This window comes from Orbicella franksi, chromosome 10 (assembly GCF_964199315.1).
Source record: "Orbicella franksi chromosome 10, jaOrbFran1.1, whole genome shotgun sequence".
Lineage (NCBI taxonomy): Eukaryota > Metazoa > Cnidaria > Anthozoa > Scleractinia > Merulinidae > Orbicella > Orbicella franksi.
The window spans coordinates 14554570-14572491 of NC_138154.1; the positions used below are offsets into that span (position 1 = coordinate 14554570).

At 41.6% G+C, this 17922-nt stretch overlaps 1 protein-coding gene and 1 pseudogene across 1 annotated transcript; both read right to left on the minus strand.

Annotated features, from left to right (window-relative positions):
• Positions 1-2238: 2238 nt before the first annotated feature.
• Positions 2239-2595, minus strand: LOC145501663 (uncharacterized). The gene has a single exon (XM_081481088.1). It carries the CDS (start codon positions 2593-2595, stop codon positions 2239-2241), a length of 357 nt encoding a protein of 118 aa, XP_081337214.1.
• An 811-nt stretch (positions 2596-3406) lies between these two features.
• On the minus strand, positions 3407-3982 carry LOC145500655 (protein CFDP2-like; annotated as a pseudogene).
• Positions 3983-17922: the final 13940 nt, after the last annotated feature.

A 17922-nucleotide genomic window follows, 5' to 3' on the forward strand; every position in this document is an offset into this window, starting at 1 on the left:
GACATATAATAGATTGGATATGATCGGTTCGTTCGATTCCCTAAACTCGGACTGCCGGTCCCTTACGGCTTTGAAAATCCCCGGTGAAAACCATGACCGTCAGCCCACCGAAGTGTCACAAACCATGGTCTCACTCTCCCAAGCGTATTAAAACCAAGCGTTAGACTTGCGATCTGTAAAGCTTTCTTGATCGCTTGACAGTTCCTAATCGGCACATCGTACTTTGAATTGGGTCGGTTCCTTCGATTCCTTAAATTTGAGAAAAATATGAGACCGCCAGTCATTGTTTTGAAAACCTTGACCGGCTGCCGATCATTTAGCCACAGCGTAATAACATTGTCCCAACGAACGCTCACAACTGTGTTAGACAGAGTTTCAACACGATAAAAAACTGATTCCTGGCCATCAAAATCCAAGTTCGGCGAGGCAGGTTGTTGTAAAATCTCATTTATCCGCGCTCGAAAACGATTCCTCACAACTTCCGCCGTTACCGGCAAATCCATAATGGCCGCCGCTTTTCTAGAAGAACAGGAGAGCAAGCAAAGACGCGCACGCGCAGCTCATGACACTGTCCCTTTAAGCGAAAAATACAAAAATGGATGTATTGCATCGTTTCATGACAAAGGCACTCATATTTTGTCGACAGTGATTCAATATCTTCTAAGCACGCAGTGTTCTGGAGCCACATATTATGTTTTACGAGTGCTAGCTATGCTCGCATTTGCCGTGATAATTTTGAACTCTGAAGTAGAAATTGGTCCATATTCACTGCAAAGAAAGAAGGTGATCTCTGCAATCAAACTGAATACAAATATTATTAGGTCCCGGCACTCGTTTCCGAGGAAAAAAACGATGATTTATCTCTCGCAAGGCATGCCGATTAGAAAAAGCCATTATTTTGTATATGTTGTGTATGTGCACTCGCTCGTGAGCGCGCGCTAATGACTCGAAAATCGTGCCCAGTAGGGATGTGCAATGCTATTATGAGGAATCACCTTAATGACTGGCCCCAAGAGAAACAGTGAGTTTTGTTTCTCTGAGACCCTCAATGTTCCTCGAAGCGAAAAAATGATTTGCTTGACCCCTTGCAGTCGCTACGCCCACAGAACTAGCGACAGTCAAATTCGGGTTGTCCTTCTGAAACGACACAATAATGGACTTTTTCTTGGCAACTAAAAAAAAATACAGACAATACTAACTTAGAACGTAGGCGACCCATTTTTGGCGCCAAATTAAAAGCTTGGAGTCACAAAACGATCAAGGTGGTCGACCTGATCATGTACGAGCCTTTCAGCGAGTGTATATACCAAGAAAATTCATGTGACAAGTTAGATATTCCATGGTATACGACGAGAAAGGGTTGCATGACTATTTTATCTCATACCATAGAAATACAGTGGCCAACACAATCAGAGCAACTGGCGATGGTAGTTGAAGGTAAATTTCTTCGCGACTGGAGCCACAAGGCCCGGACATCTTCCCTTCACTGCTGGCGGTTGTTTGCTGCCTGTCTTGCTCTTATCCGTGTGTTCCAACCTTGTCTCTCTCTCTCTCTCTCTCTCTCTCTCTCTCTCTCTCTCTCCTTCTCTACAGTGCGACGCCAGGTAGTTTTGGGTCTGCTTCTGGTTGCCTTCCCCTCCGGCCTCCATCCAAGGGTAACAGTACAGTCGTTGTTCACTTCTTCCCTCAAGACATGTCCAATTCAGCACCATCTCTTCCTTCTTACCTTCCCACTTATTGGATCTGTTCCTGCCATCTCCAGCACTTCCTTGTTTAGCAGGCGCTGCTGCCATCTGATGCGGAAGATTAGGAGGCTCTTGGTCTGGAAGATGTCAAGCTTCTTTTCCTTTCCGTTTGTCGTGTTCCACGTTTCACAGCCGTAGAGAAGCACTGAAAGCACCACTTGCGTCTTGAAAAGCCTTGTCTTTGTCTTTCTGCTGATGTGTCTTGCGTGCCAGATCTTGTTAAGCCCGTTGAAGCTTGCATAAGCCAGCGTTCTCCTCTTCTATCTTGATGTCCAGTGTTGCTCCTTCGTCCTTCGTCCTTCGTCACTTGCGCCCCCAGGTAATTGAAACTGTCCACTTCCTCCACCATGCTGTCACTTACTTTCAGTCCCTCGTTGTTCCTGCTGTTGACCCTCATCCACTTGAATTTCTGTAGGTTCAGCTTTAATCCTGCCCTGCCTGCATTCTCCCTTAGCCTGGCTGCTTCTTCCCTGCATATGGTCTGCCCTTGATGTTAGCAGAAGCGGGCCGTCTGCGTATAGTTAATGTTTGCCAGTAGCCTTGGAAAGTCCCATCTGATGCCTGTCCTCTGTTCGTCCACCGTCTTCCTCATCACCCAGTCATTGACCATTAAATACAGGAATCCCGACATGCAACATCCTTGCTTCACGGCGTTGACCACCGCGAATTTCTCCGTTATTTCTCCTTCGTCGATCGTTGCGCATGTAAATTCGTCATACAGCACCTTCACCAGTCCTATCGGCTTGTCTGGAATCCCGTACGCTCTCATTATCCTCCTCAGGCTGTCTCTGTGCACCAACTCAAACGCCTTCTCGAAGTCGACGAAATGAAAGTACATGGATGGTTGCATTTCATTCGTTTACTTGCTCCAAGATGTTACGTAGGATGAAGATCTGTTCGACTGTGCCTCTTCCTGGTCTAAACAATGCCTACTCTTTCCTCAGCCTGTGGTCCGTACTGCCTTGTATTCTGCTCATCAGAATCTTTCCCAGCACCTTGCTAGCAATAGGTAGCCACGCCAATCCTATCCAATTACCACGTTGCTGTAGGTTCCCTGTCTTCGGAATCTTGCATATCTGTCCCTGTTTCCACTTCTCCGACAGTTCCTCTTCTTTCAAATCAGGTCAAATAGGCGCTTGAGTTCCACGCAAGTGCTTTCTGTGTCAACCTTCAACAGTCCTGTTATTATCTGGTCAATTCCTCGTGCCTTGCCATTCTTGAGAGTCTGCACCACCATTTTGGTTTCCTTCTGTGTTGGTGCCTCCGTGTAGATTTCTAGCTGCCCCTCCCCCATCTCCTCATCCGTCGATTTGGGTTTGGTGGTGCCTCCCTATTCAAGACTCCCTCAAAGTGCTCCTTCTATCTCGCCTGCCTTTCTTCCTTGGTCTTGAGAAGATTTCCATCCTTGTTAGTGATTGCCGCCGTCTTCCTCAGCCCCCTGCCGCTCAGTTGTCTGTTGATGTCTTACAGCTCCTTAGCTCTCAGGTTCTCTACTGCTGTCTGTGTCGCCTGGGCCGTCTCTGTCATCCACTTCCTCGTATCCTCTCCCACGCTTCTCTTCACCTCCTTATCCTTCTGCCTGTACTACTCTCTGATCCCTTTCCGTGCCCTCTCTGATTTAGTGCTGTCCAGTTTGGTCTTGATTTCCTTCCTCTCGTCTATCACCTTCCAGGTTTGTGGCTGATCCAGGGCTTGCTCTTGCCTTTGCGGAACCCAAGAACCTCCTCTGCTGACTCCACGTATGCCTTACTCTGGGCCTCCCACAACTCCTCTATCGCTTTTCTTTCCTCTATTCTGTTCTCCTCTAGCCTCCTGCTCACTGCCTCACAGTAAATCCGTCTTATACCTGTGTCCTTCAGTCTGTCTCTGTTGAACCTGGGCTTGAACTTTTTCACGTTGACATACTTGCTGAGTCTCAGCTGGATCTTGGTCCTGACGAGGTAGTGGTCGCTGTTGACATCGGCCTCCCTCTGCACTCAAGGGTCGAGAACTGCAGATTTCAAATGCCTACTGATCAGAAGATGGTAGATCTTATTCCTCACTCTCCTGTTTGCTAAGACCCATGTTGTCTTGTGAATGTCCTTGTGCTGAGACAATATTCCTGTGATGGCCAGACCATTTGCCACGGAAAAATCGCAGAGCCTCTCTCCGTTGTCGTTCCTGTCTCCCATCCTGTGTCTCCGTATGCTACTCTTGTATCCTTTGTCTCCTCCCACCTTGGCGTTGAAGTAGCCCATTACTACCACAATGTCGCTCCTGTTACATTCGTCTATCGTCCGCTGCAGCTCCTCATAGAAGTGGTCCTCCTCTTCCTCCTACCTCTCGTTGTGTGGCGCGTAGACCTGGATCACTGACAGCCTCCTGAAGCGGGAGCAGAATCTAGCTGAAATGACCGCTCGCTCACTGGGGTCCTCTCCATGAGGGCTTTCCCCCGCTCGCTTACCCATCATGATGGCCTCTCCACCTTCGTGCTACTAGCAATGACCCGTTAAACTTGGGGAGGAAGAAGGGACCTAACCAAGTTTTACACAAGGTTGCACTGCCCCAAGTTCCAAATCCTTTCCCTTTGGATGGTGTTTTTTTCCAGAAGTAGTTACCGTGTCACATGTGACTTCCAACTTGAAACCTCTTTCACATGCATACAGTAGACCTGTTACATCTCTTTTCGTGGATAAGTTAGCAATGAATGTTTAAAATCCGTGCCTCTTTGTCATACCTCCCGCCTGATAAAAAGTGCACCTTGAGACAACTATAGCGAGTTCCCCGCCAGCTTAATGCATTGCAAAATACACAGGTATTGCTGATTGTAATGTAGGCAATAAAAATAATAATAGTTTTCTTTCTTGGAAACGGAAATCACAGTATTTTACTACTATTATCAGTTGGTTAAGGCACGAGGGAAGTTTGGTTACGAACTTTTGGGTCTAAAGTTATAGTGTCGTCACTGGCAACTTACCTCGTTTCCGTTGGTAACAATATCAACAGCCGTACATCACCTGTCGCGTCGCCTACAACTTCGCGCGCTTTGCTGCCAATGACGTCAAAGGCCGACAAGTTGCCGATGGATACGGAGCCAGTTGCTCGTAACAACAACGCGATTTTTACGTTAAAACTTGGTGACCAAACTTTCGTCCCGCCTTACTCAACTGATAATCGAATATTCCTATCTTGGCAATTGTGTGTTACATGATTGGACAATAAATCTCTCGTGCAAAAAGTAGATCTACGCAGTTTCTTGGATGCTAATTTGTTTAATATCCATCACTCAGATTTTAGGGCATATTTACTCGATCCTGGACGCTGACTTGTATACCATTCATGACAAAGTGCTCACTCTGGTCGAGCTGCATAGAGGGACAAAATGTAGTGTGAAGAACAACAAAATTAAAAGATAAAGCTATTTGAATTTTTTGCTTGAAGTGAGCTTATTTTAAAATACAAATTAAATCACGGGTTTCGAATTTAAGAGACGAGCACCGCCAGAATTTCAATTTGTACATAAAAAAATACAATACAGAAACAGGCTACCTTAGGCTTACCTTGGATTCTACAAGGAGAGAAAGCGAATGGGAAGCCATCAAATTCCCTAGCCAAGAGAAAAGCTATGAGCCTAATATCTGCGTCTAGTTTCCTGATTTTGACTTGTATCAATTCCCTGACCTTGCCGGCCGCGCTGTTGTGACCTATACATGACCACAGTCATGCATACATACATACATACATACATACATACATACATACATACATACATACATACATACATACATACATACATACATACATACATACATACATACATACATACATATATTCTTTATTCAAGACGCAAAGTTACAGAAGTATATATATAAAAACAAAAGATAAAAAAGAAAAGGCGTCTCGAAAAGGAAGTTATGAGGTAAACCCTATGTAAAAACTTCCTAAAATAATACGAGAAATACAGAAAATATATAAAAACAAGGATCCTTAATTAAACATTCAGATACAATTTGAGCTTGGATCGGAATAGCTGGAAGCTATCAGCTTCCACTAAGTCTCTTGGTAAATTATTCCATAGCTTAACTATTCTAATAAAAAAAGAATGTTTGTAACAATTGAGTTTGGCAGGTTTGATATAAAGTCATAAATACCTCTCTCAGCTTTCATCTTCGTGTAAGCAAAAGCCCACAGGCAAAATACTACATATTTACAAAAGCGAAACACATAAACCGCCAAATGGCCGCTCTCGACTAAGGAGGTCTTCGAGAAACTCGTACCCAGGCTCTCTATATTATCGGCCAAAAGTTTACATCGGAGTGAGTGACATATTTGCATATTCTGCCCCATAACAATAGTCGTTTCTACGCATCGCGTATCCACGACTAATAAAACGACGCGCGCGATGGTCCTGTCTAATTCCTATTGAGTCATCATGTTAGAAATGCCGATTTTGGAACTACACGACCGATTACTCCCTGAATTGTACTCCACTCGGTCCAATTAGTCTTACTATAAGTATGCTAGTCAAAGTAGATTATTACCGGGAGTAGTTCCTAAAAAAATTATCACCGATTGTTGGTTAAATAAAAGCGAGGTTAACAGTAACGGAACTCCGCAGGATGAGAGACAATGAGACAACGCTCATAAGACTCTTTTTCTAACCAGCTTTGAATCTGAGTATCCCAAAGTTAAAATCAAAAGTCGGGTTTGTAACAACCAGCCCTTTGGAAATAATGAAACAGTTGAAAAATAGAGATCGTTTAATGGGTATCTTGGCATGAAAAATCCTGCATTGCCTGATGTTTTTTTGTTTCAGGAAACTTATTATTACAAATCATGCAAGGAGATAAGAGCGGACATTCACGATTCTCTGAGCGGCCTGTACTCCATTCAGCCTGTTCTTGGTAGTAAAGTTATCACTGTCTACTGTGAAATGGCGATTGCCGGAGGTGGCTTCACTTTTGTCCCTAGAACAGACATCCGGGGTATTGAAAGCCAGCAGATGATCTCCGAGCTGTTTACTAATCGAACTCAGGTACTAATGAGAATTCAAAAGAAAGACGGAACTCAACCCTACACGCTTGTACAACAGCTGCCGGAATATAAACAACATCTACTTGGAGCTCGTGTCAACAATTATGACGGATATACGTCACCAGCCAATAGTCACTTGGGAGACTACTTGTTGCTAGGTAACAGAACTATTTTTCATCATACTACATAAATCATTCATGGTATTCCTTATTATTAAAAACTGGATCATTGGATAATGCAATTCGAGAGTTTTCATTGGCTTAGCCATCATGGGTTATGAGCCATTATACCATGCTTTACAAAAATGGTAAGCGTGCACGTGATTTTCTGGGGGCGTTTCTATTGTTATTTTAGTTTAGTTTTCTATATTTTGGGGGCGTTTTTAATAAAACGATTATTCCAACGCGCACTCCTGGAACAATTATTAACTATAGAATTCCCATTGCATTTCATTCCTGTGTTAACTTTCGAATTGAAAATCTTTGCTTTCACCAGGGATCCTTCCCCCTCATGTTGCCGGCGTAGATGGTAAGGTTCTTGGGTTTCAGTCCAACGGAAGACCTCTGCGCTATACAAACTGCGTTGGCTCGAAAGATAATCTGTTTGCCTTCCTGCCCAATCAAGCCCAGCTACCTCCAAACGCCAGCCGTGCCGATAGTTTGATCTACGAGCGAAAGGGAATAGCAGTAGAGTGGCGAAATACCGCTGTACTACCACCCACAGGGCTCACTATGCCAACTGAGTTTTTCTTCCTTACAGAAGTGCATATGGGAGGATGTGGCTGTTACACTTCCAGTGACCGCTGGACAGACGCAAATGGGACTGCCATTGGATTTCGTTAAGCTTCAAAAGCGTAGCGAAATACGTCAGGTTACCAAGCTTAGATAAAAGGTTTTAGAAGCCTGCTGATTAAGGTGAAGCCAGATAACTTCCCTCTAGCGCAGTATATACATATATCAGCTAGTTTGATTAATCTCCGTGAAGTGCTAGTCACATGAAAATATCTAGAACTTTTATCGTCTAACCTCGTCTTGTAACTAAGATTACTTCAGCTTGAAGTATTAGGGGATCTTTGCTGACGTCATTGTATACATTTGTGCTTCATCAGCATACAATTTAGCTACAGAACGCATCATGTTGGATATAAATTGACCCTCAAACAGTTGAAGTCATAGAGCTTATGAAAACGTAGCATTTGCTGAAAGTTTCAACACTTTGGGTGTAACATGGAAGGGGAAATTGTCTTTAAAAAACTGCAAGAGTTCTGGATGGCAAAAGCACTAATGATCCCATACATTCTTTGTAAAATTCTTCAGTTTTTAAACCCGCGTCGCACAAAAAGAGTGTTATTTACATCGTTCTTAAATTCGTTAGGACAGTTAATCTAGCTCAGTATGACCTTAAATAATCAGAACTGAAATTCTTGTAGCTCCATTAGAAACTGAATCGCGCACTTATACTAATGAGCCAAACTTTGTAAACAAACATTTCCTTGTTGATATCCCAAGTAACAACAAAGAAAAAAGCATAGATTTAAACATGACGATGCTTGCATATCTGATTGTAATTAGCATAGATTTTATTTCTCCGTTTTCTTCTTAGTTTTAATTCGATTAATCTCCGTTTAAGAGCTAGTCACATGAAAATATCTAGAACTTTTTTCGTCTAACCTCGTCTTGTAACTAAGATTACCCCCAGCTTGAAGTATGGGGTGGTCTCTGCTGACGTCAAACATTTTGCCCCATTAGCATACGACTGTACGCGGAGAAGGCATCATGTTAAATATGAATTGACCCACCCAGTTAAAGAGCTTATGACACGTACTGCCTGTTGAAAGTTTTAACTCTTTGGGAGCAATATTGAAAGAGACATTGTCTTTCGGAAAACTGCAAAATTTTTGTGAAGCAAAAACACCAATGAGCCTGTACATTCTTTGTAAAAGTTTGAGTTTTTAAGCACGTGTGGCACAAAAAAGTATTCAATAGATCTGCAGGCTATTTGCAGGCTATTTCTGGTAATTTGGTAAGTGGTTAGACCAAAAAAGTGGCACACGAGGCGGTAGCCGAGTGTGTCAGTGATGTTCTAACAATTAGATTATGAGCTCGAGATTTCTATCGCGTCATAGTTGACGAGGGTGCAGCCCGACTGAACTATCCCGCTTAGAAATCGAGAGCGAATAATCTAATAGTTTTAGTGTAAATCTACTAGTCGTTCAAAACTACATCTAAATCCTCTTCACAGACACTTCGAAAACATAAAGAAGCTGCCGCCATTTTGTTAACAACCGCACATTGCTAGGGTACTCACTATCTACTTAACGATTAGATTACGAGCTCGAGATTTCTATCGCGTGATTGTTGACGAGGGTGAAGCCCGATTGAACTATCACGCATAGAAATCGAGAGCCAATAATCTAACTGTTTTAAATCTACTAGTCGTTCAAAACTTAATCTAAATCCTCTTCAAAGACACTTCGAAAACACAAAGAAGCGGCCCCTAGCTGCTACGCTACTCACCATCTACAACTGAATAGTGACTAGCCTAGCCAATCATAGAACGCCATTCGTGATAGAACGCTAGCAGATTTATGCTAAAACAGAATAGATAGTGAGTAGTGTAGCCAATCAGAGAACGGCATTCTTGGTTGAACATGACTTAATGCTGCTTTTAGTTTTAGTTCATGCTTGACAGACTAAAGAAAAAAACTTGTCGCAGTCCAGGAGAGCCTTCACCGGTGGATTAGGTTTAGTCATGTGACGGTAATGTATGTACGCAAATCTCGTCAAATCTCACAGATAGAAGCTTATTTTGAGCTTTCCTGTACTGTAGCTTGAAAGTTTAAACCCAAAGTTCAAAAAGTAATGATTACTGGCAGCAAAGTTGAGTGTCTTTCTTCATTGGCATAGATATTTTGGTCATTGGTGCCATACATATGTAAGTGCATTTCAAAATTAAAGTATTAACATTTGGGCCAAGCAGTGCTGGAATTAGAAGATAGAAAGAAGATCACTATGAATTCCAGTTGGATGAAAATTCCATTGAAGAAAGAGTAAATTATAGTCTCGCAGAAAAACGTTTTTTTGGATCTTGTAACTTGCGGGGGGGGGGGGGTGGAGGATCTGGGGTGGAGGGCACAGGTAGGCGGAACCTCAGTAGGATAGGGCATGGGAGGGGGATGGGAGGGCTATGGGAGACGGGAAGGGAAAGGGCAGGAAGAGGGAGTTCTAAGAAGACGGAAAGTGGGAAAGAAATACAAAACAGTACTTCTTGTCGTTAATGCGTCAGAACACTTTCAAAAGCAAGACCCAAAATGTTATCTGATTTGTATTTAGCGTCTTCTGAGACTTCTGCGCAAACGGTCAAACGAAAATTTACGCATGGGCTAAAAAAACAGGCTGACTTTCAGTGAATTTGTTAACCCTTCTACATTGGTTAGGTCATAGGTTAAAGTGCCACTGAAACGAAATTTTCGTACTCTCTTTTATTATCCCAATCTATAATTTCAAACGTGCTTAAAGTAATGGTGAACTTTATTTCTGTCAAATCCCAACGGAAAGTGCTTTTTTTAGTTGTTGAAATCGACTTTTTGGAGCAAAACTGTGTCCGGGCTCTGGAACCGAGTTTAAGGACCTTGTGACGTCACTGGTTGTATTCACGCAAGAAGCGCTATAGATTCTCTCTTGTTTTCACTTGATTTATTCAAGTTTATTCTTCATATTGTCGATACCTACTAGTTTTCTACCTTGTAATTTCTGTCCAGCCTTGACAAGAAATACACATCATAAACGTTGGAGGGCGCCAGAGGGTGTCGATTCACCAAAATAAATGCTACAGATTATAACAGCTCACTATAGTTTTCGAACATCTTGAGTACTCGATTGGAGATTTCGAAGACGAGTGTGGCAACTTTTAAACCACATCCTGAAGCCTAAACACGATATTTCGTCGTCTGTTTTCAGCCTGGTTCTGAAATTTGGATTCTCACGTTTATCTAAGGTCTATTAACAAGGTTCGAATATATCTTCGGCAACTTTTAATACTGCATTAAAAGCCGTAAGCGCATCAGCCATCCGCACAATCACGAAGTTATTAACGGTCCACAAGCTTTGAGTCGGGTACTTCTTTGCACACAGAGGGCATCTTTTTGATACTAATAAGTGAGAGCTCTTGTGGTAGACAAAATGTATCTTTGAAAATTGTGATCCGCAGCAGGGTTTGCTTTATCGCCGCATACGTATTAGTGTAAACAAAGCAGGAATTTCGCTTCTCTTTCACACGTATCTCCTAATTGCAATATTTCACGGCCGATGGATTACTTTGAGTTCTTTAGCACATACTTATGTCTATGATCTTCATTTAATAGTATCCAAGTTCAAAACAATTCGTTAAAATGTCACTAGTTTACACTCCTTTCGAAGGTTTATTAAACAGAATTTGAACTTATTTGCATATATGACCTTTCGCCGCCGACATTGTCACGCTTTCTCTCGTTTCCTGAAAACACACCTGCAGGGTCATGGCAGCTTAGTTTACCTTCGCCTAGTTTAAATTCGCTCTCTCATATAAAAGAAGAGGGTTTCTTAAATTGTTGCTGTTGTGATAACTTGTAGGATGTAGCAGATACAACTGGACTAAAGGTCACTGTGGCACAATCTCGTCCGCTGTGAAACTCACAAAGCGTCCGGTTTCCTCGAAGCGTTGTTGCTGCGATTCGTGCAGCAGCAGTTCGGATAATATTTTCAAAAGCCGCTTTCTCTTGTTTTCATGTCTTTTTTACTTTATGAGTGTAGATATTGTTTAATTGAGAGCTGGCCATTTCACCAAGAGTCCCGATCATTTTGCGATCTAGGAACTCCCACTCGTTTGCTTGCTTACATAAAATATCCTGCAAATATCCAATTAAATAGACTGGCAAGCCCCAGGATCGACTCTCGACCTCTTCATGTCTAAGGCTACTGTTATTACCTGCTTTACAGCTCTGAGATGTCCTTAAGATGTTTTTTTGGGGGGGCTTCGAACAGTAATCTCTTCCCCCATAATCACTCTAAATTTTCAGCGCACCGTGAGAGTAATACAACCAGTGACGTCACTAGGCTGTTTTGGCCGCGCCAAAATGGCCGCCAATTTTGGGCTTAACCAGCCAACTTCGAACGGCTGAAAAAGCAGTTTTCGCTTACCGTATGCGAAAAAAAAATTCGCGGTGTTTCCAAGTAAGGTTGAAACTTTATGACTAAGCAAAAATCTCACATATAAAAATTTCGTTTCAGTGGCACTTTAAGAAATGTCAAGTGGCATGAGTGCGCATGTGTGGTTTAGCGGCGAAGCCACGAGGGAACGCAGGACCGCGAGTGGCGAAGCCGCGAAGTTACTGGTGAGTCCAGTTGAATTCCCGCCTTAATTCGTGACGCTTTTTTTGAATTACACAAATTTCATTTTTTGAATTACGCGAATTCCTTCGCTGGCCAAGCCCGTGATAGAATAAGATGGCGGCTCCGCCACCAAAAATCACTAGCCCACGAATCTCGCCAGCTAAGCAGACTACTCTCAACGCACACATTGAAAACATTTGTTCTTGATCGTAAGTGATCAAGATTCTCAATCTCAAGCGACAAGTCAGTGGAGAGATGTTGTAAGAGGCTGTCCCAGGGGTCTACATTTGGCCCTCTGTTGTGGAATGTATTCCAGAACAATCTTACTCAGGCTACTGTAGAAGCTGACATATCAATGTATACGGACGATCATCAGATATTTTCATCAGATCACTCGATCGGTAGGGTGGAGGAGAAGTTACTACATGATGGAAGCAAAATAACAAAATGGTATGAAGAGAACTTGTTGCAAGTGAACATTAAAAAATATCAGTCGATGGTACTTGGTGAAAGGAATGGCACAGTTGAAATGAACATGCAAATAGGTGGAGTTAAAATAGAACAATTCCACTCCATCAAACTGTTAGGCGTGAATATTGATTCTGATCTGAATTTTAGTAATCACATCAGAGAGGTGTGTATAAAGTCTAGTCAGCAAATTGGAGTACTCACGCGACTAAGGAACTTTATACCTACCCCTGCCAAGTTGCAACTATTCAAGGCCGCTATTTTACCTCATTTAATATATTGCAGTACCGTTTGGCATTTTTGTAGAGCTTCAGATAGGCGTAAATTAGAGAGGCTACAGGAGAGAGCTCTACGTACAGTATTTAACAGTAGATCGGACTCATACGAAAATCTGCTCCTGCAGGCCAACCTACCGACTCTTTATAACAGAAGGTTACACGATATAGCAATGCTAATGTTTAAAGCTAAGAACAACCTACTACCGAAGTAGTTACAAGACGTCTCAGGTTAATTAAGGCCTGGGTCACCCTGCCTTTAACCCGTATTTTTACAAAATTGAGAATAACTGAGCTATTTTTCAAGGGATTTTTCTCAAACTTGGCAGAAATGTGTATCACTACCATCTCTGTCGGACTGAATTGTGGTAGCGTAATATGATACTCTCAAAAACCAAAAACAGTTAATTTAGGCGCCAAATTCGTCGGTTGCTTTCTTGAGCAAATTCCCACCACTAAACACAAGGCAAAACAAAATGCAGTTATAGCTATGAATATGTGAGACTTTTTTCATTGGTTTCCCGCTTGGAATGGCTGCCAGAAAGAAAAAAATGTGCGAGGCAGATTAAATCGAGTTTTGTCTCTGCGAAGCTGCTTCCTCTATCATGGTTTTCGCCCGAAAATATCATAGCCTTTACCTTGTTCCAACCGCTATCAACAAGAGAAATCCCACAGACTTCTATTTATTTGGAAAAAAGACAAATTAAAACTGTTTAAGAGGTGGGAATTTTGAAAACTCGCAGTCACGTATTCAACCTCTTGTCCGCCATTTTGACACGCGAGTGCACGGTTCATCAAAGAAGGCCGCCGTTGGCATGGCAGGGAGTTAGCCAATGGGCATCTGCGAAAACGCTTACCTGGCGAGGGCGCAAAGTTCCAACATGGCGGACGAAAGCTTCCTTCGCGAGTTCAGAAGCAATAATTTAACGGCTGATTCACTACCAAATACTACTTGGAACATTCTTAGAATTAATACAGGCAAACTTTGTATACTTTTGATGATATTCGTTTCTTTTTCTCGTTTTCTGAGGTCGACTGCATCTCTGTAAATCCAGGGTTAGATCGCCTTCGACGGTTATAATAAAACACGAGAAACCAGCTTCTCGTCTCTTAACTTGCAAATTTGGGCGGTAAGAATAAAGTACGTTTGTCATTTTATCCCAAGTAGAATCATATAACAAGAATAAATTACACTTTTGGCGCAAAACTTGAAAGCTATCGCGAGATACGCACACTGATTCCTTGAACCTCTTCAAGATTTTGTTCCCTAACAACGGTTCTACGCGATAACGAGCTAAGTGTATTCGTGTGAAACGAAAATGTCTGTCATTTTTAATTGTGTATTTGCTAGAGTTGCTGTAAAGGAGAGCTTTCGCAAGGTTGGAAGTGCTTCGATTGAAACTGACCCTAGTGAAAGGTGGAAGAACTATCTTGCAGTGTTCGAGGGTGACAGTCATGAAGTCTTTGCGGTCGAGCGTTCCACTTATGTCAAGAAATCCAAAGCAATTTACAGCTCTTTCCGAAAGATGAATTCAAAAGCCAGGGCCCAGTACCAAGACACATTTTCAGTGGCAAACTGGAAAGCTCTTAATACGGCGCAGAAGAAACAGCACACACTGTCAAATTGTGGAGGTTGTCAGGTGCACTATTATGCCATCCATTATCTTTTCCCCAGTGGAGAAACTTTCAAGTCCCAAAAACTTTTAAAAGAAGCCCTTATTGAAAGTGGGGTGAAGACACAAAGTGAAGTGAAACCGACGCAAAAAGCCATTAAAACTGCTGTAAAACACATTTATTCAAAAGTGAATGGTCACTTTGAGAAAATATTTAAGGTAAGCTTTGCTGAAGCACAAACAAAAGTGAAGGAACTTCAGCTCCAAAAAAAGAAAGACGCAATTGGGAAAAAGCGGCAGCGTCGTGAGAGAGCACGCCAAGAAAAAAATAAAATCCAGGATGAGTGGTCCAAAAGAGATTGTGACGCAATGTTAGCAACGCGGCAGTCATTCACCCAGAGGTCAAAACAAAGAAAGTCACTTCACTTTGAGTCATCCACAGATGCTTCAACTAGGGCACAAAAACGTAAGAACCAGGAAGCTCTTGGCGAGAGAAAACGTAAAAGGCATTCACCACCAACATCATCCGTCCTGTTTGACAAAGAGAGTCTCCTGCAAGAAGCAAGAAACATGAAGGATGGTGAAAAGGTGAGTTAAGACAATAAAAATGATACATTTACACGTAATATTTGTCCTAAAAAAGACGACATAAATTTTATCAGTTCAAATCTACTTCCATCACTGTACTATAAACTGATATTCATCATTATCTGGCACCGGAGTATGCTAATAGTCAGTATCTTTACAGATCAATTACTCAGACCTGGCAAGAAGACATGGCCTTCAAGATCAAAAACTAGGCAACATGATTGTCAAGGAGTACCTGATAGAACAGGGGGTGGACCTACAGCGCTTCCAGCAGTTTCGTAAAAGGCCAGCAAAGGCAAGACGGAAGCTGAATAGAACTTATGGAGGGGAGATCACAGTTCCAACGCCTAGAACAACCAGAGAAATCAAAGAAACACTTAAGGTTTGTTATGTGGCATATATTTTTTTTTTATGTCTAGTATAAGCCCAAAGAATAATTTCATTTATATATGTTTTAAGTATACATGTAAACCCAAAGAGTAATGTAACATATGATAATTTATTATAAATATTTTTCAACCTCAAATCTTCTTCCAGGTGAGTATACACTGTATAGGAAAACAAAAAATTTCAAGGAATAATTCTGCCTGTCTACTTTTCTGATTTTGTTTCTTTGTTAAACTAACTATAACAAGAATTGATTCATTAAAAGTGCTCTGAAACTTCATTGACACAATAACAAAATACAAAATTTACACTAGAAACATTTTCTATTCATTTTAGGGAAAACTTGAAGCAGGAGAATATACCATTGGTGAGTTAGTGGTGCCCAAGAAGTACAAGAAACTGGTCCTCAACAGCGATGGCACTCTGAAAGAGGTACACTTCACAGTTTCTGGAAGAAAGATACCTTTATCAGAAATAAGGAAAAGAGAACTGGACAGGTGTGAGCAACTTGGAGTAGTAAGAGGTTATACCAATAATGAATATGAGCAGATGAATGATGAGGAGATAACTGAACGGCTGAAAGTATTGGGAGATGAAAACCATTCAGGGGATACTCCAGGTCAAAGAAGAGAACGACTGATGAAATTTGAGAGAACCAGACACCTGATGGTATGGGGGGATGGTTCAACAATTTTAAACCATGGCCACCTCCTTTATCTCATCAAGTGTGTTTACGATCCAGCCTTCTACTACACTTCAACAGAAATGAAAGCTAAAGGGCGTGGTGACATAGATGTCCCTGCACTGGTTGAAAAGCCCCATATTTACATCCTTGGGAGATGCAGTGCAAAGGAGGTAGAACAGTTGGCATATATTGACACCAGGCGAGAATGTTTGGATCAGCTTGCCAATAACTTGCAAACACGTAAGGGGACTCCAGTAATGGATGTGATGCGTTTTTTCCATGGTGATGGGCCAGAGCAGCAGTTTGAGAGTGGTGAGCAGAGGGGTGGAAACAATGGTTGCAGTGGCTGTAGTGGTGACTCACGCAGATATCGTGACCTAGTTTATAGCTTTAGGAGCCCATATCTATCCCTAGCAGACCGCTGCAGCATAGTTAGAGCAGGACCAGCCGGAAGGAGGAAACGAAATGGAGGAATCAGACCCTTCAAAGATATGACAGTAGTGGAGTTGACAGCTGAGTGCGTGGCAAGGGGATTAAGTGATGAGGGATTAAAGAAAGAACTGCAGCAAAACTTGAAGGACCATCTGAAGGGCATTCAAAGAGTACCAGCATTGTTGGTCAATGACCAGGATAAGAGCCTGGAAGAAATCCACCTGGGTACAGAAATTATAATTTTTATCAATGTTGTTATAACCATTTACTAATCAAAATTTGATGAACAAGTTAATAATCTTCCCTAATACCTTCATCTTAAAGACTTTTTAACTACAAGTATATTGTATACATCAAGTAGTATGATAAATGTTGTTTGCTTTTGTTTGTCTTTGTAGGCATGTATGAAGTCCTTCCTACAGAGCCACTACACGACGTAAAGGAGGACATTTCCAATGTTGTCTCTGAAATCACTGCCCACCTCTCTGATGCTGAAAAATGTCGGTGTGAGCAGATGCTGGAGTTAGTGTCAGGAACAAAAGAACAACTTCGAGGCTCAGACTACCGAGAGATGGCTATAGTGCTTGCCAAACAACTACGAGGTTAGAAACGAAGATACCATCATGGTATTTTGGGGTTTTTTACTTTACATAAGTTAAAAAATATTATCAATACTCAAGACCTGTGATCAACAAAAATGTCAATTAAAAAAGTACATAATAAATTCTGTGTTCCTTTCATCAGATTGTGACAAAAATAATTATTGTACCTCATTGAATTCAATTTGACCATTGTTTAGTAGAAAAATGTATAAATCCAGTAATATTACACAAATTTAATACACTGTATGATTTTCATTGACTTGTTATTGTTATCATTATGTGTCAAAGTTAGAAACTTACTTTTTTTAAATTAGCGCATAGCATGCCATAATCTTAATATAATATGTTCTTTAAATGTATTAAATTTAAATAGTGCATTTTGCTTATATTTTTACCATAGTCTTTATCTTACATGGTAAAGCGCTTTAGAATATTTTTAATGAAAGCACTATGTAAATCTAATTTTATTATTATTATCTTATTATTCATCAAATTTCCTTTATTTGCAATAGGCGTTGTGGGTGACAAGGTGCAGACCCTTCTGGACACAATGACAGAAATATCCAGCATCCTGTATGCCAAACCAGAAGAGCGCTGTCCAAGAAGTATTCTACGACTTCACAATCAGACCTTTCTTCATGCCATTGCTTGTGAAGAAGTCATTGGGAAGCCTCAGATTCTCACTGAGAAAAAGTTTTATGGGCAGTACCTACACTCTTTGATCGTGCATGCTCCCATCCAACAT